At 39.8% G+C, this 25045-nt stretch overlaps 1 protein-coding gene across 1 annotated transcript in view; it reads left to right on the forward strand.

The window, feature by feature from the left end:
• The first annotated feature begins 2479 nt into the window (after positions 1 to 2479).
• The window catches only part of lrp5 (low density lipoprotein receptor-related protein 5), a 65809-nt gene continuing 43243 nt past the window's right edge, over positions 2480 to 25045 (forward strand). Inside the window, 5 exon segments of the mRNA XM_037766739.1 lie at positions 2480 to 2746; positions 17703 to 17903; positions 18020 to 18236; positions 22370 to 22438; positions 22573 to 22701. Of these exon segments, the coding sequence (XP_037622667.1) occupies positions 2683 to 2746; positions 17703 to 17903; positions 18020 to 18236; positions 22370 to 22438; positions 22573 to 22701 (680 nt within the window). The 5' untranslated portion in view covers positions 2480 to 2682.

Consider the following 25045-nt stretch of genomic DNA (forward strand, 5'->3'; position numbering starts at 1 on the left):
ATTGTATTCTCTTACTCTTTTAAAGATGCATGTTTTAATAACAGGGACTAAAATACAGGCATTCAATGCAATTAACGGAACGTGTGCAGAAAGTATAATAATATTGTTAATGTTAAAAAATGACTTTGGAAATGATAGGAACCTAATCAGGCAATAGGACATACCTTCATACAGCTTGCTTCTGTTGGTTTGATACTGAACAAGCTTTTTTTGACTGCCTATATGTTTGTGGTTGTTGTGGATTCTGACTTTTATTAGATATTGTTGCTCACTGATAGATCTCCCTTGTAAGGGCCGGGTTAGCCCTAGTTATATGCCTCATGTAAGCAAAATATAAATTAGAGTAATAGAACTAGATTTTTAAGGACCCCCGATACAAGACAGATTGTTATGATTAGGTAATAATGCAGATGTTGCCTTAAGGTCCCTATCGTTTCAGTTTAGAATATACTTTGGTGGTGCATACAGCATTAACAAACAAGTGTACAATGAATTAAATGACCACAAACTAATTACCACACAGTACTCACTGTGCCCTGTTGGGAATCCTGTCTTGTCATCATTATTGTCATCTTCTCTCTGTGCTGTTGGCAGTTAGATCTACCTGACTCATCATATATATATATTAAAAAATTATACACATCACCATCACATAGATGTTTGGAGTGGAGATACATCCTTTATACGGCAGTAGGCAGTATATTTTTGGCATCATTGGGCAAAAATTCCACAATAACCTTTCAGCATATTGTAATTCAAGTGTTCTGAGAGAAAACTAGACTTCTGCTCCTCCTCATGGCTCTGTCTTCAGGCTTTAGAACATCTAGCCCGTGACGGGAGACTTTGACCAATCACAGGTCATTTCAGAGAGAGAGAGCGTTCCTATTGGCTGTGCTCCGGTCATGTGACCGGAACTTGGCGATCCTTCAAGAGATTTCACAATGGCGGCCGTGTCACAAACTTTCTCATTTTACAGCTAAACCGTGCACTACAAGATGATTCTGAAAACATTTGAGGAGAGAAATAGGCATTAACGTAACAGAATATTGATTCATATTTGATCATTGCTGCCTAGTTTGACCGTTTGGTCGGAGTTCGCGAGTGATTGACAGCCAACTCTCATAGACGGCAGCTGGATGGCAGACTTTAGATCAGCTCTTACTGCTTGTTTTCTTTCGGTCTGTGAAATCTTGCAGATGCCGTTAGGAGCACCGGAGGACACAGAGGCACAAGATTTTTTTCAGGTTACCTGTTTTATATACTACTGTCACGATATAACAACCATTTTATAAAAATAACTGTTTTTTAATCATATTTGCTCCGATTTTGCCTACTTCAGCTTTAAGTGGCAACATTAAGACAAATATCTAATTCTCTTTCAGAAACTCTGATTGTCAACCGGTGCTTTTTAGATTTGTTATTTATTTATTGGTGTATTGTAAATACTGTGTTTTTGTTGTTTTTTTGTATGTTTTTTGTTTGTTGTTGTTTGTGGTTGTTTGACCTGGTGCCAATCAAATTTCCCCACAGGGATCAATAAAGCTGTCTGTCTATCTATCTATCTATCTATCTATCTATCTTAAATACGTCCAAGTGTCATTACGGTTCTGTTGAGAGTTACAGCAGTAATTAAGGCATCTCCACTAGAGAAAATACTGCACCTACAGCACCATGATGTTGTTGGTCAAGGAAGAGCTCCTCATGAAGTGTGTCTTTTGAAAATACTAATAAAGTTTTGTCTGGTTAAATATATACTTTTATTCCCTATGCAGCAAAGTGCAATTAGCTTTTAGTGAGGTGAGGGATTAGAGAGGGAAGTTATGCTTATACACTGTAGATGCTTGAATTGTTTAGTTTTGTCTTGTTATTTAGCAGTAAATCGATATTCATATATCAGTTGCTATTCAAATCGTTTTGTTGAATTAACATGATTATGAGAGGCACAATGATCAATGTCATTATAATGAGCTGTTTGCTGTAGATTGATATAAAATGCAGTATTTTATTAACCTGGTTGAAGAACCACTAACTTCATTGTGTCCCCTCTGCAGCAAAGTGCAATTAGCTTTTAATGAGGTGAGGGATTAGAGGGAAATTATGCTTATATACTGTAGATATTTGAATTGTTTCGTTTTGTTTTGTTATTTAGCAGTAAATAGATATTTATACATCAGTTGTTTTATCAAATTATTTTTGTTGAATTAACATTATTATGAGAGGCACAATGATCAATGTCATTATAATGAGCTGTTTGCTGTAGATTGATATAAAATGCAGTATTTTATTAACTTTATTAACTTCATTGTGTCCCCTCTGCCCACACACAGTATATGACATGGTGATTTGATTAGTGACACATTAGTAGTGAAATAAAAAGTAGTACTGCCTCGTGTCGGATGACGTCACACCAACGCCCGCCTGCCCTTTCTCTCTATCCGTGCGCGAGCTCGACAGTCCAAAGTATAAAGTAGCGCGAGCGCCTTAACTGAGGGGGGAAAAAGTCTATAGAGAGGAGCGCGCACACACACGCACACACTCACGCATGCAGACGCATATCTAGCGGAACCCTGGCACCGTTTGTGTGTGTCCGCGGACACGTCTCTACTTTAGTGAGTTAAGGAGCAGATATCTGTGAACATGGAGCGGGAGTTCCTCTGGATTTAAGCCGTCTAGAGAGCTGCTATGGGCGGTCTGCTGCTGCTGCTGCTGCCGCTGCTCTGGAGCTGGCTGCTGGCGGAGGTTCACGGTACGTTCACTTTTTGTTCTCTGGGAACAAGGAGCAGGAGAAACTGTGATAAGAACATAGTAGTTAACATGTTGTAGTTAACATGTTGTATGTGTGTGTGCTTTGTGTCCCCCAACACTGAGACCGACTACAGCGCTAGCCGTGATTCCTCGTCTCAAAGTTGAGCTTTTTTTTTATGTCCCAAGGGTACAAACAAACACAGCAGTCTGCAGTGAAAGTCTCCAAACTTTGCATTGTTGTGTGTGTGTGACACAACGGAGGATACAGCCGGTGTATTATTAATGTGTCCCGGTGCTTGTTGTGTCCAGAGGACAGAGGACAGAGGAGCTGGTGAGTTTACAGAGTGAAGTTAGGACGTTACGGTGTTTTCTGGGGCCTCGGCAGCTCCTCCATTCCTCCTGCTCGGTGTCGGGTGTCACACACACGCACACACACACACACACACACACACACACACACACACTTTCTGCTTTGATAGTGAACAAGAAGCCTGGATGTCTGTTTTGGGGAAAGAAAGCTGCTGCTGGACGCAGTAAAAGCGTTTCCCTCCGGATCCAGGTCTTTATTAACGTTACTTTAGTCTGGAGCTGATCTTTACTATTTAATGTCAAAGTGTCCAGTCAGAGGAGGAGCTTATAGTCTCCTCTCATATGGATGCAAGGCATCAGCTAGCTCCTCTCTGTCTGCATGCATTTTAACACTACATTAACACATATTCGTTATAGCTCATGTATAACAGACTTCCTGCGAGCTCACTCTGTGGTCCAGTAACAGATCCACAATCAGATCCGCTGCTGATGAGAATCACATCACATTTTCACGAAAGACATAATCTGTGCTTTGTTTCCCATTTAAAGGCGAATTTACCCCCCTCATGTCACTGTCAGCATCCGTCTGAAACTAGTTCTCATTAATGGCATATCAGTAGTTTCTGTAAAGAACAGGACTGAGTTACAGTGAGTTCACCCTCCACACCACACTGACTGAGGCTCACTTCAGTCAGTGAGGGAACTTAATGCTATAATATAGTATAATAATATTCACTTTGGATGCTAGAAATGTCAGTTTGAGCACAAACGCCTTCGTTAAATCAGTTAAACATGACTGAGCAGAGTCCCAGAGGTCAGGACTCAAATCAGACGGCTTCAGTTCTTTACAGATAAAACTGTAAAGAATGATTAAGTGGTAAAAATGACGTTAAATGTAATATCCAACATGCAGCAAACAAACAAAAAATACATCAAATGTAGGTTTGAGCTTGTTAATGATGGTATGTGTTTTCGCTTTTGGTATAAATGACATGGATCGAAGAACAGAGGAAATGTATCCAGTGGGACTGAGCCCTATGGAATGAGGCGCTCACATTAAAAAGAATCAATTAATCAATCAATCAAACTTTATTTATATAGCACCTTTCAAACAAGTCAAATGTAATTCAAAGTGCTAGACAGACGATTGACAAAAATATAGTGTTAAAAATGGATTTTGAGACTAATGCACACCAAAACAACCAATATAAAAGTTAGTTGAATAAGAAAGCAATAAGAGATGGGTATTTAAGATAATAAAAGATAAATAAAATAAAAGGAAATAAAAATAATGAAACTACACAAAATAACCAGATTGTATTAAAATAACATTTTAATAAAATAAAATAGATAATAATGATCAGCAAAAAAATGTTGATTAAATAAAATAGAGTAAAATAAACACTATATGATGATGATAAATAAAATAAGTATTAACAATAAAAAACATCAAACTATAAAACTATAAAACACTACATAAAAGCTAGACTAAATAGATGGGTTTTTAGTTTACGTTTAAAAATATAAATATTTTCAGTTCCTCTCAGTTTCTCTGGAAGGTTGTACCAGCGGCTGGGAGTGTAAAGGCTGAAAGCAGCATCAAATGTTTTTGTTCTGCTTTGTGGAACAACTAAAAGAAAAACCGGAGGATCTGAAGGGCCTTCCTGGTTCATAAACCAAAAGCATTTCTGCAAGGTAGTCTGGTGCAAGGCCACGTAGTGCCTTATAAACAAGAAGTTATTGGACAGATAATTTCTCTTTGTACTAGCCAGTACTTCACTAACAGCTGAGGGATCGCAGTATTTTTTGAGTAGCAACAGATTTGTGTTGGAAAACTGCATCGTACTGAAAGTTGGCACTGAATGTGCAGTCAGCTTCTGAATCCTCTTTTACCTGTTCCCTGATAGGATATTTCCTCATGATTTTTACTCATTTTATACTGATTCTTTTTAATTTAATTATTGTTTTTATTGTAAGTCTGTTTGTGTTCATATAATTTTGTAAAATATCCTACAGAAAGTGGCAGCCCTATTTTTTTTACAATAATAGTGTTAAAAATGTATGTTTTGAATTAGAACATTAAGTCCTTTGATAAAATGCATTTATTATAATTCTGAAGGGGTCAAATGTGACCGCTCAGTACAGAACAGTAATACCAATCAACAACAGCATCAGAGCTAATAAATAATATATATAAAGTGCAACAACAAACCTTTACTCAAAGTAACTTTTACCTAAGTTGTAACTTTTACCTAACTTGTTTACCTAACCAGCTTGGTGTCCACTCTTCCAGCGTTCTCTGGACTCACACACTGTCCCTGCACTATGGAAAAAAACTGATATCACTCTAGTACAAAAGAAGTCTTGGCCAGTTGAAAACAATGACTATAGGCCTGTAACATTGACTTCTATTGTGATGAAATGTTTTTGAAAAATAATTTATATTGTGTTTTTACTGAAAACTGCAGTAAACCCAGAGTTAGTCCCTTGGCAGTTTTTGCATATAGACAGGGAAGAAGCACTGATGATGCAGTTAGTAGCATCACTCACTTAGTCCTCAGACACCTGGAATATACCAAGGCATATGCACGTTTACTTTTCATTGATTTTAGTTCGGCTTTTAATACTCTTCAGCCTTATTTATTGCTGAACAAACTGAAACAGATGGATGTAAATCCTTTTATCATTAAATGGTATTTTTCTTTTCTAACTAACAGAATCCAACATGTAAAGGTAAATAAAGCATTATCTGACCCTAAATCTATTAGTACAGGTGCTGCTGAGCTCCCCAGTTCTGCTCACATTATACACTAATGGGTGTGTGAGCAAAACTCCTCAAAATTTCATTGTAAAATTTTCCGATGACACCGCCATTCTTTGCTTACTACACAGAGATCAGGACACCTCACTTTATCTCTCCGAAATCAAACAGTTTATGGACTGGTGTGATGCTCACCGAATGTGAAGAAGACTGAGGAAATGATGTTCGATCCAAAGTCAATCGGTGACCATAGTCCAGTACTCATTCTCAATGTACCCATAAAACAGGTTTCCTCATATGAATACCTTGGCGTTCACATTGACAGCTCGCTCACATGGAGTGTGCATGTTGAAAACCTTTGCTCTAAGCTACAACAATGGATGTATTTTTTGAGAAGGCTTGGACTATATGGTGTAAACAGTAAATTAATGATTCTGTTTTATCAAACGATTTTAGAGAGTGTAATTAGATATGGCATCCAAGTGTGGTACGGTAACCTGTCAGCACAGTTAAAGTCCAAGCTCACACGCCTTTACTCAAACAACTACGAAGATCATAGGGATAAAAGAACATCACTATCTTCAGCATTTATATGAAGCTCAGGGAGGCTCAGAAGATTCTGAACGATCCAACACACATTCTGAGTTGGAGGTGTTGCCTTCAGGTAGACGGTTCAGAATGCCAATGTGCCGGCTAAATCGTTACAAAAATTAATTCATTGCGTCGTCCATTAAAATATTAAACAGCAACAAGTAGGTCTAGTATTATATGATATGTTTTTATTGAGAACTAATATATTGTAAATTGATTAATCATTATCTGGTATGATTATACCTGGTTTTAGTATTTAAAACTATTGTCTTTTATTACCTTTTATTATTTTAACACTCAACATCTGAATTTAAGCACGTTCATGCATGAGTGTATGTACGATCCATGTTTTATGCGTGTATGTACATTGTGACTTTGGTATGTTGTGTGATGCAGTGGCCTAGAGTCCAAGACAAATTTCCCTGTGGGACAATAAAGTATATCTTATCTTAACTTTTATTCCAGTCAAACCATGTCACTAATCATTTTGGATTTATAAGAGAGTCGCGAGTCAACACCAAAAATGATTTACAAATGCATCACAATATAACCAATATACTACAGGCAACTATTTACAATAGCAATAGTAAACTCTTTACAACTTCCTTCCCCTCCTCAGAACGCTATAACACTGAGGAACTTTAAGTCAAGTCAGTTTTATTTATATCGCCCAATAGCAATAATCACAAATGGGGCTTTACCGTCAGTACAGCATCCGACCCCCTCTGTCCTCAGGCCTCATGCATCTCAATCAGTTAATGCATAAGTCTGACTTAAACAGTGAGCGCACAGAAAACTGGCCTTCTGCTGGCAGCAATGGGGTTTAATACTAAATCAATTGAAGTGAATGGCTCTTGTTGGTCCTGAAAGAAGAAGAGTGATGTTCTAAGTTTGGCACTGAGGTGACCACATTTACGCACACTTCACACCCACTGGCCAAAACCACCGAAGTAGTGTCAGTACACTGCAAGGCAAACATCACAGCTGTGTGTGTGTGTGTGTGTGTGTGTGTGTTGACAGACTGTCGGATCACGCAGTAGATGGCGTGTTTTTTCATAAATGATACTCAGACTAGTCTACACTACGGCGTCTAATCTTTAAAACGCTGTTTATGTGTGAGAACGACACACTAATGTTTCCAGGTAGTTTCAGTATAGAGACCTCTGTCCACAGTGAAACACCTGAACTAAAGAAAAAGCCAAGTCTCTTCTTCTGCGTCGTCTTTTTATGTGGCAAACAATAAAACTGCATCACAGCCAACATCCTGGTGAGGAGTGGGACAGACAGACACAAACCATTAGGGGTGTCACGATTCTCCAAATCCACGATTCGATTTGATTTTCGATTTAAACATGCCTTTGTTAGACTACGGAGTCTTGATTTGTACAGATCAACAGATCATTGGTTTTATACCCCGCCAACTGTCATTTACACTTTCAAATTCTTCTTTAAAAAGAGAACTGAACTCCCTTTTTATTTAGAAAGTGTTTCAATAATTAGACTACAATAGTCTACAATATAAAAAGCTGCATCTTTTCAATATCAGTATCTGTGTGACCCATCTCAGTACATAATCATTACAATATCAGTATCTGTGTCAGTCATAATCAGTTGTAGTTTTATTGCTATATATACTTGGGTTATGCATCTTCTATAGTAGGCCTATAATACTCCAATAATATTCTAACTGGAACATTATACGGTTAAGGTGGTGTGTTTGAGTGTTAATACTTAAAGTGCTTTCTGTGTTATTTGTAGCCTACAGCATCACTCTATAATATATTATAGGATGTCTATAGGCTGAAATCAACAGCAGCCAGACAGACAGGCAGGTATAGATGCAGAGCTGAGGTGTGTGATCAATTCATTCAGGTTTTAGGAGCAGCGTCCCAGTCAGGATGCTCCTACATATTATACACAGACACATTCTGAATTTATACAGTGAATAAAAGACACTAGCAGGTATTGGGTTTGGGGGTCCTCCCCCAAGAAAATGTGAAGCTTTTTGACTTAAAACTACGCATTTGACATCATTTTGGACCATTATTAATACTAGTTAAATGATTATTTTTTATTATTTATTACAGCCTTTGCCTGAACGTTTAATTCTTCTGTAAATGTTTGACCTGTAAAATCATATTCTATAAATCAGAAGAGCAGATTCAGAAAACTTTTAAATAATGTTTCATTAATGATATTTGTTCACAAATAAAAAAAAGGTTATGACGGACAGTTCACTAATTATTTTACAAAAAGGACGTGAACACTGTATTGATAAATTACTGATTATTGGTAAAAAGATGCGTACCGGCCCACTTTGAGCACTTGTTAGTCTAACCGTTTGACTATATTTTATTCAGGCACTAGCTCTGATGCATTGAGGAGCTTTGCATACTCCCCAAACTAAGCTACTGAAAAAACATTGTTTTGGGATCTCTACTGAAACTCAGTTACTGAATTGACAACAATATTGAGACATTTAAAATGATTCCGAGCTCAAATTTAGACTTTGATAGTGACGCAAACATTTTTAAATCTGACAGTTCTATACTTCTCATTGACACTGACAAAGAAATTGTGTTTCAAGACGGAAACCCCCTCAAGCTATGTGCTACCAAACACTTACTAGCTTTTTTTTCAACCACATTAAATGGTCTTTATCAGTGGATGGAGTTGTCAAGAATAAATTTTCATCTTTTACTCTCATTTTGTTTTCGAACTAGGAGGATGTGTTCATCTTCTATCACCTTTTAAATCAAATTGTAAATCCATAACTGGCTCGTGGCATGAATGTGGGCAGGGATCCAAGATAGTGTTTGACACTGTTGCTGTGATTTTAGCTGCGTCACGTGATGCACTGCCAGGAGTGATGGGCAAAGCTTCACCTTGCAGAACACATTTGGTGAGAGTATTAAAGGATGGTTTAATCTCTGTTATTACAAACAAAATAAACCAGACCAACCAAAACCATCGTAGCTTATTCTGAAACAACTCCACGATGCATTCACGTGCTCGGTGATGTTGTTTCATGTCCAGCTTTGTTAGTTTGGCAAGCTGAGAGAGTTGAAATAAGCAATGTAGATGTGAGGCTCAACAAAGTACTGAAGTGTGTTGAACGTAGTAGTCATCAAGGCTCTTACTTTGACTGCAGGTCTGCTCTCACAGATTCTTTGGCTTAATTTGAATTGTTTATTTGCTCATGCATTAGTCTCTCTTAAAAACTGGATACCATTTACTGGTTCTATTCTAACACACATCTTATACTTTCAGTAAGACACTGCCTGCATTACTTCATTACAAAAATGTGCCCAAAGTATCATCAAAGCCATCTTTTCACTGCTAATTCTGTGTGAAAAAAAATGCCACTGTCCTGTCACCCAACCATTTGTTTGTCATGAAATAAATATCTCAAGATACATTTAACAATGCATTCATTTTTTGCAGCATAACTGCTTGCAGTGTAGGACTGGCTGCAACTAACCATTATTTTCATTATGATTTAATCTGACAGTTATTTTCTCGAGTAATAGTTTGTTAGAAAAATGTGAAAAATGCCTATCATACACATTCCTCAGGTCCTAAAAGTTATGATCCCCTAATCATGTTTTAGTCATTTCACACAAAGGAAAATAAATGTTTGTGTTGTCCCCAAGCTTGTAGAAAAAAAATCAAGATTTGATTTTTTTGGCCCTATAGTGAAACATTTCATTTACCCTGTCTTACAGACTCACTACTTTCTGTACTTATCCTCTTTGACCAACATCCTGAACATGACATCAGCTTGTACAAATAAGATGGTGGACCGTCCGTCATTTTGGTCCTGCTCTGAGATGGATTAAATCCCCTGAATGCTTCTGTTTTGATGAGCTGGGTTCATTTTAAATGTATCAATACTAGTGTGAATACCTGAGTATCTGTAGCAACACCTAAACAATACTTTTTTGATACCTTACTTTGTGAAATAAAGACCTGTTTTTTTCAGAATGCTTTTTTTTATTAAAGTTCTCATATGTTAAACGTCCAAACACAAGCAGCCGTACGGACAGCTCTACTGACTTTTGAATAGGGAAATCAATCTTTTTGGGTGGGTGCTCATCTATTTGGGTGGGCCACCCAAAAATACTCTTTGCCCAGCCAACCTGGGTATTTTCTTTTTTCCACTGCTGAGACCAACCAATAGGTGATTTCCACACTTCCCTCCATTAGCCTGCGCTATATGGACCATTGCATTCACTGCATTCAGGCGTCATACACTGAGTCTTTTCTTTTGTTTGGATGAGGCACACTCGACACTCAACAAAACAAGGGCGAGACCTAGCGTAGGTCGACTGAGAACAGAGCAGCTCCTAATACTTTTCACCCCACCACTTTTTTAGTATTTTTATTCTTTTAGAAATGTAATATTTTTTTTTTATAAAATGGAACAAACAACCAGAATGACACAATCTAAACAAAATAGATACTTTTAATTTAGATTTTTCCGAAACAACCCTGTTATTGTTCAACCACTAACAGAACTTTTCCCATATAAATAAACACAGTCTGACTGAAATTGGCAAAATTGTGGTTGAAGCTAGGACACGTGTGATTGGTCAGCACCAAACAGTATTGAGGTTTGTTCCCCACACTTACAGATAGCCAGTGAATGAGATGCACAAGGATATTTGTTGGTAAGCTCCTGGCAACAGCAGAGAAGGGAGAAGAGTTAGGGGCTAGAAGGGAAATGTGAGGGGCTGAAGGGTCAGGAGAAGAGGTTTTGGTGAGCGTGCTGAGGAGAAATGTTAAGGAAGAGATTGATATCTTTTCCTGTTTGTGTTGCTCTGGTGTGAGACATCGAGGAGGTTCTTTGCTGTTTGGATTTCATACAAACCTGATGGAGCGAGGGAGATAGAGAGGGGGGGGGAAAGACAGGAATGACATAAAAAATGCTGATAGAAGAGAGGGAAAGGAGAAAAGAGGAGAGGAGGAGACAGGCAAGACAAAGGGGGGAGGAAAGGAGGAGAGAGGGAGAAATGGGACAGAGGGAGCAGAGGTAGAGCGAGAGGTAGAGAGAGAGAGAGTCTGTGGCAGTCTACCTTGATTTCTCTAGGGTCCCTTCACACACACACACACACACACACACACACACACACACTCACACACACACACACACACACTCTGTTAAGATGGGCTCTGATAAGATGTAAAGCGAGGGAGCCTGTTAGCTTTCTCCAAGCAGAACAAAGCAGGAGAACTGTGTGTGTGTGTGTGTGTGTATGTGTGCAGCAGTGCATTGCCTTCGCTTTAGAAACTTCTTTTGGACCCTTCCTTCTTTTCAAGCTGCCACCTCAGTATGACCTCCTCCCATCCCCCCCCTCGTACTTCGATTGTTAATCCTATTGACAAACGCAAATGTACTTTTTTGGTCCGTTCTTTTGTGTTGTGTTGCACCCGTGTTGTGCGTGCCTCCCCCACCCCCCACCCCGCAGACACACATCCATCCATACAATGCCAGGTGCAGTGATGTCATTTGTCTTCATACATTTTGATTTAATCTCAAATTTAGCAACATTTGTAGCATTTCATAGTAAGAACTGTTTGTTAGTTTAGCTGAAAAACATAGCATATTTTATATTTATAATATTTAATTGAATGTCATCTGTGTTTCAATGTTGGATAGAATGATAATTAATTATAGTAATTATTACTGTAATAATGAGTAGGAATGGAAGAGAGTGTCAGCCAATCATCTAAATGTAGCCTTTTTCAGACAGAATGCGCAAAATGGCTGTCTGCTAAAGTAATAGGGATGTCACGAGAACCGATACTTCGGTACCAAGTCGATGCCAAAATTCTAAAAACGTGACGGTACTCTTTTACTACAGTACCGAAGGTACCACACAATGCCTGTAATCAGGGTCCGAAATTAACAAGCGCCAAATGTGGGTAGATTTTCCGTTTGGTGAGTAACTCTCTGAAGACTTCTGTCCTCTGCTCTCTGACACACACAACAGCGCCATGGAGATGTTGGCTTTATTTACTTTTTCAGAGATTCTTTATTAATTTGTTTGAGAATAGGATTCACTCGTTCAAAACTGAACTGAACTGAATTTCTATCTTTTGTTGTTTATTGATGAATCTCTGAAAAGTGGTGCTTTTTTATTGTCATCAAAATATAACTTTAGCATTTTAAATAAATATTTATTGGTCTAATGGTCTGTCACCATGTCAGTGAATTTAAACTACTGCTTGCAATCTGAGGATATATATAGAGAGAGTTCGTGTGTGCGACTACAGCCTAGATTTCTGGTATCGTGACATCCCTATAAAGTAATGCCTTTTCATCATCCAGACATACATTTGTACGGAGCCCCCCTAGACCCCTAGGAGAAAATTGTATTAACTTGTTCCCTCAAGTTAGTAACTCGAGTAACTGGACTTCCTCCAATCATTCCTGACAGTCAAGTCATTGACTTCGGTAAAGTTGGAAAGATAATGACAGATTCAATCTTCCTGGATCAATAACTCATAACCGAAACGTTGTTAAAACACAAACGACGGCTCTTTCTAACCGTAGTACGGTAGACAACGAGCTACAACCTAATTTGAATGAAAACGAGGCGTCCTCCGAGCTGGACACATCACATTGGTCTCTATGCGCAGCCGGCTGTGAGACGACTGGTCAGGGACCGTCTACAAAGTGCAAGTTTGAATTTTAAACTGATGGAGTTTAAAACCCCTGGCTGGCATATTTGCTCACATGCTGTATGTTAAGTGTTTTGCTTGGGTTTGGTAGCGTTTGCGAGATGCATGTCTGAAAGGGTCTAAAATACGTAGGGACGCACCGATACCAATACCGGATCGGATATCGGTTCGAGACTGACTGAAATAGCTGGATCGGATATCGGTGACAATGGGGCAGATCTATTCAATTCAGCTCTATGTTTATTTGCTATATACATTATAGACTTGAATTGTAATTCCTGTAAATTTTGAAGATTTTTTTTACCAAGTTTCTGGTGTACGAGTTATTATTTTAATAATAATTAACCAATACATTATATTTACATATTTATTTGTTACATTTTGTTTTACAAATCATGTTGTCTTACACATAACAGAATGATCCCAGTCACTTCCACACAGCGAGGCGTTCAGCTTATTAATTAAACACCGGTATCAGATCGGTACTCAGTATCGGCCGATACCCAAAACCCAGGTATCACTATCGGTATCGGGACTGAAAAAGTGTGATCGGTGCATCCCTAAAAATCTGTCTCTTTCGCCAGAACCTTTACATGTATTGTATGTGTGAGTGTAATGTTTGGATACAGCAGTCTGGGCTTGTCCTCTCCAGAAGTCACCAGAAACCCCAGCTAGCCCAAGGAGGTTAGCCTGCACTAATCCCCCCAGTGTCTCTGTTAGGTCAGAAGTGACCTTAAGATGCCCCCGGTGTGTGGTCTGCTCTTCTCTCTCATTTTCTGTCATTTATTTTGATCTGTGTCACTTCCTGTGAACTGTTGCTCTGTTCATAGATGAGCCTGGTGATTAGTGTATTAGTGTCATATTACTGCTTTTGTGTTAGCAGAGTAGATGGAAGCTTACCTCTGTGGTCCCTGTGCTAAGTAAGACAATTATACTACCTGTTTGATGGCAACATTTTAAACAGTGATTTATCTGATGACGATTATTATGTTGTTTAATTGTTTGGTCCAAAAAACATCAGGAAACTATGTAAAATGCCCATCGCAGTATCCTTGAGCACAGGGTGACATCATTAATGTCTTGTTTTGTCTGACCCAAAGGTATTCAGATTACAGCACTGGAAGATCAAAAAGCAGCTTTTCATAATCGAGGTCCTGGAACCATCAAACTTATTATATGTTTTGCTTGAGAAATTATTTGTAAGACAATTAATCGATTACCAAAATAGTTGGTAACTTTCTGTTGATCGACCAATTGACCTAATCAACCTTTTGCCACTCTATTTCAGTTAGCCTCAGTGCAAAATAGGTAAATGGACATTTTTTAAATGCCCTATTATTCCTGCATCGCCAGCATCGCCGACACACTAGGCCTGCACGATATGAAGAAAATCTGCAATAGCATTGTTCAATATTGCGATGACGATATGACTTGCGATAAATAAACAAATATTGAAGTGTGCATATTAGCTATCCATATACATATATTTTAAATATAACTAGGCTAAATGTTGTTTCTAAAGCAGCAAGAGTAATATTTACAACAGCAAGGTCACTATATAAACTCACTGGAAACAAATCTAAAATATTAATAAAATAAAACATATTCCTGACATGAAAATACTGAGTGAAGCTTAGAAACATCGTACATCAGCACATGCTGTGCTTTTGTAAACATAGCAGACAGACAGAGCAGATTGAAACGTCGCTTTCCTACATGTTTTACCGTTTCATGTTTCTGCTTGCTGAACGGGTGCAATGATAACGTATCTTGGCTTCACACTTGCAAAGTTTTATTTCCACTTACATACAGTAACGAGCATAGTTGTCGTCAGCTCGACTTCACCCGGTTCACTTCCTTGTCTCCACCGCGGCCTCTCTGATCAGTTGTTCGCTGACTTCGCTGTGTGTGTTGATGTGTGCTCTGACACAGAGCAGGGAGAGGCTGCAGCGTGATAATAAATACTACAGTCTTCAGACCCCGGAACCCGTTTAATAACGGGTGTCTCGGTAACAATCCCTAAATATAATGATTTTTGTTATTCATCGCGTTTCAGATAACCTTTTGCGATGTGTTCATATCGCGGTGACTAAGAAAATAGTATTTATCGGGCAACCCGACAACACACCCTACCATTATCAGGGAAAAAATAGGGTGAGTTCTCTGGCGTCGATAGTGAGTTTACTGTGTCCCACACACAGTTTGTATCGTCGTCCCCGGGACGACGGAACACCATTAGTCTCGAGCCCTGACAGTAGGATTGGACGTTATTACGGTATTACGTTATACCAGGGTATTTAGAAATCCTGTCAGTACGATTTTCAATACCGCGGCACCAGAGGTCGGTCTCTTTGGTGTAACAGGCGGTTAGGTTGGTGAGCTCAGAAAAACGGCGACTGAGTGTTTAGTCTTCTTCACCCGCATAACATCTCCATTCAGACCACTGATGTGTCGGTAACGCCGGTACCTGCTGTGTGTGACGTAACATTAGTGATTGTGTGATTGAGAGACAGGGAGCGAGCGAGCATGAAGTTATCAGTAACGTTAGCTGTCAACGTAGCCGTGCAGTGTGTGGACACTTTAGGCTATTTGTCGATGAATAAATGCTACAACTTCCGTGGCTTGCTTGCCACCTGCTGCTGATTGAAGAGTGAAGGGGGTTTTTTACCTTTATTTATTCAGGGGGAGGTTCACTGAGAGCAATGCTCTCAGGGCATCTTTCAGGGCATTCCTGAAACTTCCTGATCACATTCACACCTGGAAGCTGCCCAGTACAACCACAGTCTAATTTGCTGGCCACTGAGCAGCTCCACTGGAGCGGTTGGGGTTAAGGGCCTTGCTCAAGGGCACCTCAGTGGTAGTATGAGGGAGGGGCAAGCGCTGTTTTTTCACTTTCCCCACCCAGATTTTATCCTGCCGGGATTGAACCTGCAACCTTCCGGTCTCAAGCTCGCTTCTCTAACCTTTAGGCCACCACTGCCAAGTTAGCCAGAACTTTGGCGGATTGGTGAGTTTTGCTCAGAACAGCAACAGCATTACTGTCTATCAAAAGGCCAACGTCAATCTGGATCTTTGGTACTGATGGCAATTTATATGTTTTACGTGCTGGTGTCTATTTCACTTTAAACCTCCCATAGAGATTTGTTCTTTATCTCTGTCAGTCTGCAAGCTCATAATTACTCATTGACACAAAGACTATAAAATCCATTCTCAGTATGTGTTTGACTCTCGTCTATTCGGTCTTATCTAACCTAGTCTAAAACAATATGATACACAGCTAGAGAACAGATAAAGAATCTCAAAGTTCAATAAAACTGGAAAATAATAATTAAAAAAAAGTTACTAAGCTGAATTAATTCAATTCATTGTAGCGTTGTGTCTCTTTTAAGGACACTGGGTGTTGTTTTGGGACAGCGTCCATACTGACCGAGGCAGTGTGTCTTAATGCTGTGGGATTACAGTAGGCATGTTGTGCCAAACCACAGCGTAGCAGCTCTGCCACCCTGCCAGGCCAAAACCACAAGCTTCCCCAGAGGCACTGTGGCAGCTGCTGTGACAGCTACTGCCTCCAACAGTGGGAGGTCAACGTCCCTGAGTTACTCACACACAGAGTTGTGGAATCTGGACCCCGGCGTACACATACTTTACTGGCATACTGTCAGGGTTTCAAATATTGATTTTTCCTGCCATGTTGATTAGTAAAACGTAAACATCTGATAGTGTATGAAGCATTCAAGGACAGACATGTAAAACTTCTTTGTGCATACAAAAGATCTTTTTTTTTTATATATATATACTTTTTGGGGCTTTTTTATGCCTTTAATGGAGAGAGACAGTGGTAGTTATGAAAGAGGGGAGAGAGAGGGAATGACATGCAGCAGAGGGCCGCTGGTTGGATTTGAACCCCGGGCCACTGCGGTAAGGACTCAGCCTTGACGCCTGCTCCACCAGGAGAGCTACCGGGGCGCCCCCAAAAGATCTTTTTGATCTTGGTCCTTGTCTTTTTTCTTTTCGATGACTTCTGCAGATTGGCAATAATGTTAGAGGTTTTATGTTTTTGACAATGCATGGTTGAACTTTGTTCCAATGAGTAACAGTCCTGTGTGCTGCAAACAGGTTTTTCATTTTTGCCAAAGCTTGTTTGGTATTTTGTTGTGAACTTGACTGTGGCATGTGGCACTGTGGAGGTGTAGAAGTAATAATGTGGAGTAGAGTTGGGCGATATGTTAAAATGTCATAGTTTTCCAGAAAACTGTAGAGTGTGCAAAATTTTCCAAAACTTGGTGAGCTTGTTATTTTTCAAATAGCTTATCTTCTTCAAGCAAGGCAAGAAATGTCGATCCTTTCAGCCACTGGGGAATTCCAGTTTTCCATGAACGGGCTGTACACAAATATTACAAAGCCTGGATGGTCTTGATGAATAGTCAGAATGCAGAATTTGGGTTTAAGAAGAACCTCTTATGATAAATGAGTTTCTTTAGATTCATAAGAACACAGTTGTAGGATTTTGGACATGTATTGCTGTCTATTGTCACCATGGTAAAACTATACTTGGTGCTGGTAAAAAAAAAAGCTTTGAATGTAATGTTTCAAATGTTCTTCTCCTTTCCAGGCTCACCTCTCCTCCTGTTTGCCAACCGGCGTGATGTACGATTGGTAGATGCTGAGGGCGTGCGGGGTGAGTCGGCCATCGTTGTTAGCGACCTAGAGGATGCAGCAGCGGTGGACTTCCTGTATTCTGAGGGCCTGATATTTTGGACAGATGTCAGTGAGGAGGCCATCAAACAGACGCACTGGAATCAGTCATCCAACTGTAAGACAGCATACTGTTTCCTGTTTTTCCTGATTATTCTTTGCTATGTACGCTACATGTTAAGTGGTTTGATGAAGAATGCATCGTTTAACGCTGTGTATGTTTTGTGTTTGCAGCCCTTAAAGAGGCACTGGGAACTGGCCAGACTGTGGTAGTATCAGGGCTGGACAGTCCTGACGGGTTGGCCTGCGACTGGTTGGGCAGAAAGCTCTACTGGACAGACTCAGAGACCAATCGGATCGAAGTGGCCAACCTGGACGGCACCTCCAGGAAGGTCCTGTTTTGGATGGACTTGGACCAGCCCAGGGCTATCGCTCTCAATCCCGCTCAACGGTAAAACACTCTTCATAGTATTCTTAGACCATAATGTAGCAACGTGCGTCACTAGTATTATACTGAATTCACATCAGAGGGCAGATGTGGGAGCCGTGAAAGTGGTGTTCAATCCACAGAGACTCTGACCTCTGTTATGATGTCACTTTCCCCAGAAGCAGCTCTCTTGTCGGCAGAGAGGATAGTGACTGAACTGTCTCAAGATTCAGAGAGAGAGAGAGAGAGAGAGAGAGAGAGAGAGAGAGAGATGCAGAGGTTTTCAGAAGGAGGACAAACATGGGCTACAGCAGTGGTCTTAATTGATTCGTTGAGACTGAGACCTTGTTTACAACATAAAGACAAGGTGTGGATTGTTACCTTGGTTTGTTAAATGAAAGCATATCCTCTGCTCTGGTGTTTCACTGAGTGCTCCAAACACACACAGAGCGGAGCAGAGGATAGAGACGGGTGAAGTGAAGATAACGTCGGTAACGGTTACAAGCGGGCTCGGTAGTGATCAACACGCTAACGTGCTGACGGATTCCGTGTTTTTGTGTTTTTAGCAGAGCTAGAACAGAGAATATTCAGTTAAAACAGAACTGATGTAATGTAGAGTAAGCACTGAGCCGGACACCGTTTAAAAAATAGCCTTTTAAATGCTACACTTGCTTGTCAGCAACCAGTCATATGGTAACTTGGGAGATCATTTGACCTTGTTTGTGCGCTCTGATTAATGTAGCATGCAGCTAACACACCAGTCATAATGTTGTTTTAATGAAAACTCAACTGTGCAATTTGCTCCTGGTGTTCTTCACCAAAAAATAACAGCAGTAACAGGTGAACCTGCTTTAAAAGTGACAGATTTTCTTTTTAATTAAGTGCTGTGCGGTGGATCTCATTTATTGCCGATGTGAAGAATATTTCGTGTGGATTTTGGAAAGTAACTGATAAATATTTAAAGAAACTTTAAAGTGTTAAATTTGAGAACTGAATTTGGTTGTGGAGGTAGATGCTAGAATGAGGGTTTGATTTAGCTAACCTTGTGGGATTTTAAGAGCCTTTCAGAGAAAATGCCCACTTAAGTCTTTAAATGAAAGTCTTGAAATATAATAGCAATACAGTGTAGACAATGCCTACATATCCCAGGTAGCCTAGCATATTTGAGCTGGAGGCGCAGGCTGCAATGACAGTGAGATATGAGAATGATTAGGAAAGATGGTGGAAGAGAGTTTCCTCTGACCTCTGACCTCACACTGACCCCTCTTCTCTCTTGCACACAACTTGTTGGATCAGCAAAGCCTGAGCTCCACAGATGATAGATTTACTGTTGTGGCGTTGATTCAGTACAATGTAAAATACAGAGTAGCAGAATGACTTACGATTGTGTTTTAACAGTTTTTTTTATGATGGTTTGGGGCTACAGAAATCTCCAACCATGACCTCTGCAGACTCTTAAATCAGAAGGTTCAATGAGTCCAGAGACCTCCTTAATTCAGGCCAAATGCAATGAATCATTTCCTTACAACTGCAATTAAATACTCCTTTTCCTGTATTGCTCAAGAGTTGGGTCTATCATACCATGTCAGCTCCAGGAACAGTCAGATTGTACAGCTAACATTTATATAGGTTGTGAGAACCACAGGGTGTGTCTGTGTTTGGAGTTGTTGGCATATCTGTTGGTCATACTGCAACTGAACTTGCAGGGCAGGTGGGAGAAAAGAGGAAACACTCAGCAAAAAGTAGTGTATAGGCCAAGAACACAAACTCTCAGACAGGTTGTGGACACTATACTCCTCTATATCTTTACATAGACAATAGTTGATGATGATATATTAATACTGTGATATCATAGACTCAGGTAGACATTACTCCTCTATTTCTTTACATAAAAAATACTAGTTTGCTGCTATATTAATGCCTGAATTTTGAATTCAGCCCCTTTAAGAATGACGTCTTCGGTAGGAACCAATGGGCTCATTGGAGCTGAGTGACACAGACGGAGTAGAGAAGTCAGAAAGTACTGAGAGACGGACTAACTTGGTTTTGGTCTTTTCATGGGATTAGTTGACAATAAGACAACTATAGATAACACCAGACTCATCCTTTGAACTAACTCACCACTCGTCCGTCCATCCATGCCAGGTCAAATCAAGTCAGTTTCATTCAGGTCATTTTGGTTTTGAGTTTTTTTTCTTGCGTAAATTGGATTGAATTGCTTTAAGAATAAGTTGTTTTGAAACATTCATCTTTCAAGCTGAATTCACTTTGCGTCTTCTGATTTAACTCAAGATAGTGGAGTTCAAATTAATTCAAGACAACTTACAGTATGTGATGCTCAGTCAGTTTTTACTCAGTTATATTCAAGCCAACTTCAGTTGTGCTCAAACGAAGTGAGTTTAAGATAGTGTCGTTCGCTCTTGCGTTGTAAACATTGCAGAAAATATATACATGCACGGGAATGAATCCCACCATTTCATCTCCCCTCCGTTCTCTCTCTGTCTCCTCTCTCTCTGGTTTCCTTCTCTGTAATTGTCGTGTCTACTTTGCTGGCCAAAGGAATGCAGATCACATTCATTCGTTGTGAAACTGTAGGTACACACACATAATATATCTCTAGCGCTATCTCTCATACACACACATTGCCACAGCATTTAATAAGTAGCATTCAAACCAATAACTATTTGTGGGACAGGCTGATTTATTGGGCTTCACTTTATTTGACTGGGAACTCAACCAGAGCAGAGCCAGAGTGTTAGTAAAGTAGATATGAGTAGATATGAGTTATGTTATAGAAAAAAAACATATATCAAATCAAAATATATCCATTTTCTTTTCTTTGGTCTTTTTCCCATGAAATGCATAATACCGCATTTGTTGAGAAACATTATTATAGTGATCATAAATTTATACAGATTTAAACAAAAACATACTCCCCAAGCAAAGGCCTGGAAATGGAATAATGAAAATAAATGACAAGAAAATGAAATGACATGAGAAACAGAAATATTGCGAGAGAAACATTGGGGAGGAAAACAAAAATATCTGAGATGTGTAGATACAATGAAATAAGAAAAGGAAGTAAGGCAATGACTCTTCTACATTATAAAGGCATTAGATAAGAGGAGTAGAAGGATGGGGAGGTTTTGTTCCTAAAAGCAGGAGAGTGAGGAGCTGTCCAAGTAATCGCTGACTCATCAATAGTGATCAACATCCTCAATCAGTAAGCTCTTATAGAGCTCTTCCATTGCCACTTTTGGCCATGCAGAGTCAAACCATGCCGTGCTGATTTCCATAACCAGTTGTCCTCTCGGTAAGAGTCTGTGTTTTTACATGTACGTTTACATGTACAACATGAGCTAATGTGGAGCATCGTAGAGCTAACTTGAATACGACAACGAACGTCAATAAGTTCATTTGTTGATCCCTAATTTAGCCAGCTGACTAGCAAAAGAATTGATCGGTTGTAACGTCATTTCTTACACGTCACTTACCAAGGCTGGTCCTCTCAGTCTCAACCAGGACACTAACTAACGTTACTGCAGTCTGTCCTGAAGCGTCCGTGACTCTGGTTCTGGTAGAGACGTGCAGGATATTGTTGTTAGCGACTTTAGACGAAATTCATTCATTTAACTTTTATTTAAATCTCGAGGAATCATTGAGGACATGCCCTCATTTTCAATGATGTCCAGAGTACAATTTTCATTCAGGTCATTTGGTTTTGAGTTTTTTTTCTTGCATAAATTTGATTAAATTGCTTTAAGAATAAGTTGTTTTGAAACATTCATTGTATGATGAATTAGCGGAGCTTTGTTATTTTACAATAAAAGCAAGTCTACTTATACTGCAGGGAGGAAGAGAACAAGCAGCAAAAACAATGGGGAACTTTATTGTGAAGAATATAGGAAATGAAATGTATTTATCTACCATTTTTACAGACGCTCTTTTGACCACTAGTCACAGCCATGGTTACACACACCTTCAAGCAGGTAGCCATGTTGTAATGGTTATGCAAATCCCTGCCGTACTGGACTGACAAGCTGAGTCAAACCGAGTCAAGCCTAGCCAGCACGTGTGTGGAAAAGGGGTTATATTTATCTCTAAATGGCACTGTGTTTGTTTCATTGACATATTTCTTCTCTGTTTTTTTCCTCCAGCTACATGTACTGGACAGACTGGGGAGAGGAGCCCAGGATAGAGCGTGCTGGTATGGACGGCAGCAATAGGTACTGTAACTATATAACCCTTAAGTAAACCCAACTTCTGTATTTACACTTCTATTTGTATAGTACAGTATCCCCCAGATGTACAGAAGCAGTATCAATTCTACAACCATTGTGTGTGCCTCTGTCTCTAACAGGAAAGTGATAGTGGTTGTGGACATCTACTGGCCCAACGGCCTGACCATAGACCTAGTGGAACAGAAGTTGTACTGGGCAGATGCCAAACTCAGCTTTATTCACAGAGCTAACCTGGACGGATCAGCACGGTATGGCCCTTTGTGTGTGTGTGTGTGTGTATGTGAGTGAATACAGTTTCAAAGTATACAAGTAGACCTGTGCCGACTTGTATGACATTTTCCTAATAGGGATGTTAATAATTAACCGTTTAACCGTCATTAAGCATTTTAACCGATTAACACTATCGGTTAAAACGGTTAAAAGAAATGTTAATAATTAGTTAAAAAGCTGAGAAAAACTTGTCACTTAAAGGGGAAAAGCTGGTCCATCTTTAGAGCCCACCTTAAGAGAGTCTGAGCCGGCGTTACAGATACAGGAAGTTGTCTCCCGTCTATAGCTCGCTTGAGTGGAGGAGTTGTAGCCTCGAAGCGTTTATTCACCGACAAATAAACTGTACACACACTGTCTGCTACACCTACGTTCACAGCTAGAACACCACCGACAACACAGTCGGTCAGAAACTCGTTGAAGTTACGCCGCGCTGACAGACCGTATGTGTGTGACAATGGTGAGCACGAAGCTACCAGCAGAGCTACAGATGCTAACGTAGCACAAACACACACATTGTTTGTCAGGCAATGACTATCGTTATTCCGGGCGGACAGAGTGTCGTTACGCCGGGCAGACACACAGCGGACAACCTGCTAATCTAAACTAAAGTTGCGGTGGAGACTTTTACTGGGATAATGGCTGAATGTCCGCGACACTACACGCAGCACCGTAGCTGCTAAGTTAACTCTCCCGTACGGGTGAACTGGAGACCCAGCTGTCTGTTGTGCTCATACACTCCAGCTGGCGCACCACTGCACGCGAGGCAAATATCTTGTCGGTTAATAATCGTTTAACGAGGGTCGGTTATCGGTTACAAAATTTTTTCAAAATTAGCATCCCTATTTCCTAAGTATGCTTATATTTAATTCATAAACATATTATAAAGAAAAAGTTCTTTTAAGAAGTTACATTTAATATTAAGTACCATCTCAAGTGAACTTAGATTTGGGGACTGGTCGGGAGAGGATTTTTACAGACACAGTTCAGTCAGCCAACACACATAGAGAGGTTTATTGATATGAGAATACAGCCTGGCAGTATAGTTCATCTGTGCCGTCTTGGCTCAGACCTCATCACTCCCTGCAGCATACACTTAAACCAGTAACAGTTCGAGGTAGTGGTGTGATGATATCAAATATCTTTCCCCAGACAACTAGAATCAGATTGCAGGTGGATGCTGTGCAAGTAATGATGGTAGCAGATATATGTGCTGAGCAGTGAAGCAGCAGCTCTGGCAGAACAGAGTGTCTAACGTTTGTGTACGACGTAAACAGCCAAATGGCACTTGAGTTGACGTCTGAACTGGCTCGCAGGCTTAACTCCGTTCATGGCGTGTTCTCAAAAACTCAGAGACAGCAGCTGCTCAGAGGCTGCAATGTAATCCTATTGGGGCAAGCTGGCACCGCCATTTACGTCCACTATAAGTGCTTGTTATTGTCATGACAGGCTGTGATTGTTATTATTATAAGTGTCTGACATTAAGGGAAGAGTCTCCTTCCAGGAGAAGTCTCGTTCTGAAATCTGGCGTGTTGGCAGAAGACAACGCTGGAATAGTAGAATACATCCATGGTGGAAACGCGAGAGTCAGCCGGGCAGAGTTTTTTTTGTGTTGGAGTACAGAAAGCGTAGCTTAGTGTTATCTAAAAGATTTTCAGTGTCATGGCTGAATATTTAGAGGATTTTGACAATGTGGATGAGCTCTTTGAATCTGATGGCCACCAGTATTTATTTGAGCCAGAGTATACGGACATTCAGATTTCACTACGCGAGACTTCTCCTTGAGTGGGACTTGGATAACAATAACAAACAGAACGGATCAAACGAAAGTTAAGAAAAAGGTTTTATTTCTCTGTAGGCTCATTTCCATAATGTTGTCAGACACTTATAATAACAATCTGAGCCTGTCAGTGGCAAAAACAAGCACTTTTAGTGGACGTAACATTACACTGGCGCTGCTCACTTGCTCTTTTAGCTTGTTCCATCTGCAGCGTTCTCCCTCAATACTGGAACAGTTTCAGAAAATTGTTGTCCATTAGTCAATTAGCCACAAAATCATGGGAAAAAAAGAATCCAGGTTGAAAAATACAGAAGTTATCCTTTAAGGTGGAAATAAAGTACACTCTCTAAAATTGTAGCACCTATAAATGTTACAGTAAAAAAATACAATTTCAGGATCCCCTGAAGCTTTAAAGATCAGCAGAAAATTCTTTGAGTTTTCACCCTGTTCAACTTCTTTCCAACAGAGAAAAGGGAGGAGGGGAAGAGAAAAATAGCTGTACAGACAGAATGAAAGAAAAATAGAGAGCATGAGAGAGTTGTCCA

Source organism: Sebastes umbrosus, chromosome 4 (assembly GCF_015220745.1).
Source record: "Sebastes umbrosus isolate fSebUmb1 chromosome 4, fSebUmb1.pri, whole genome shotgun sequence".
Taxonomy (NCBI): domain Eukaryota; kingdom Metazoa; phylum Chordata; class Actinopteri; order Perciformes; family Sebastidae; genus Sebastes; species Sebastes umbrosus.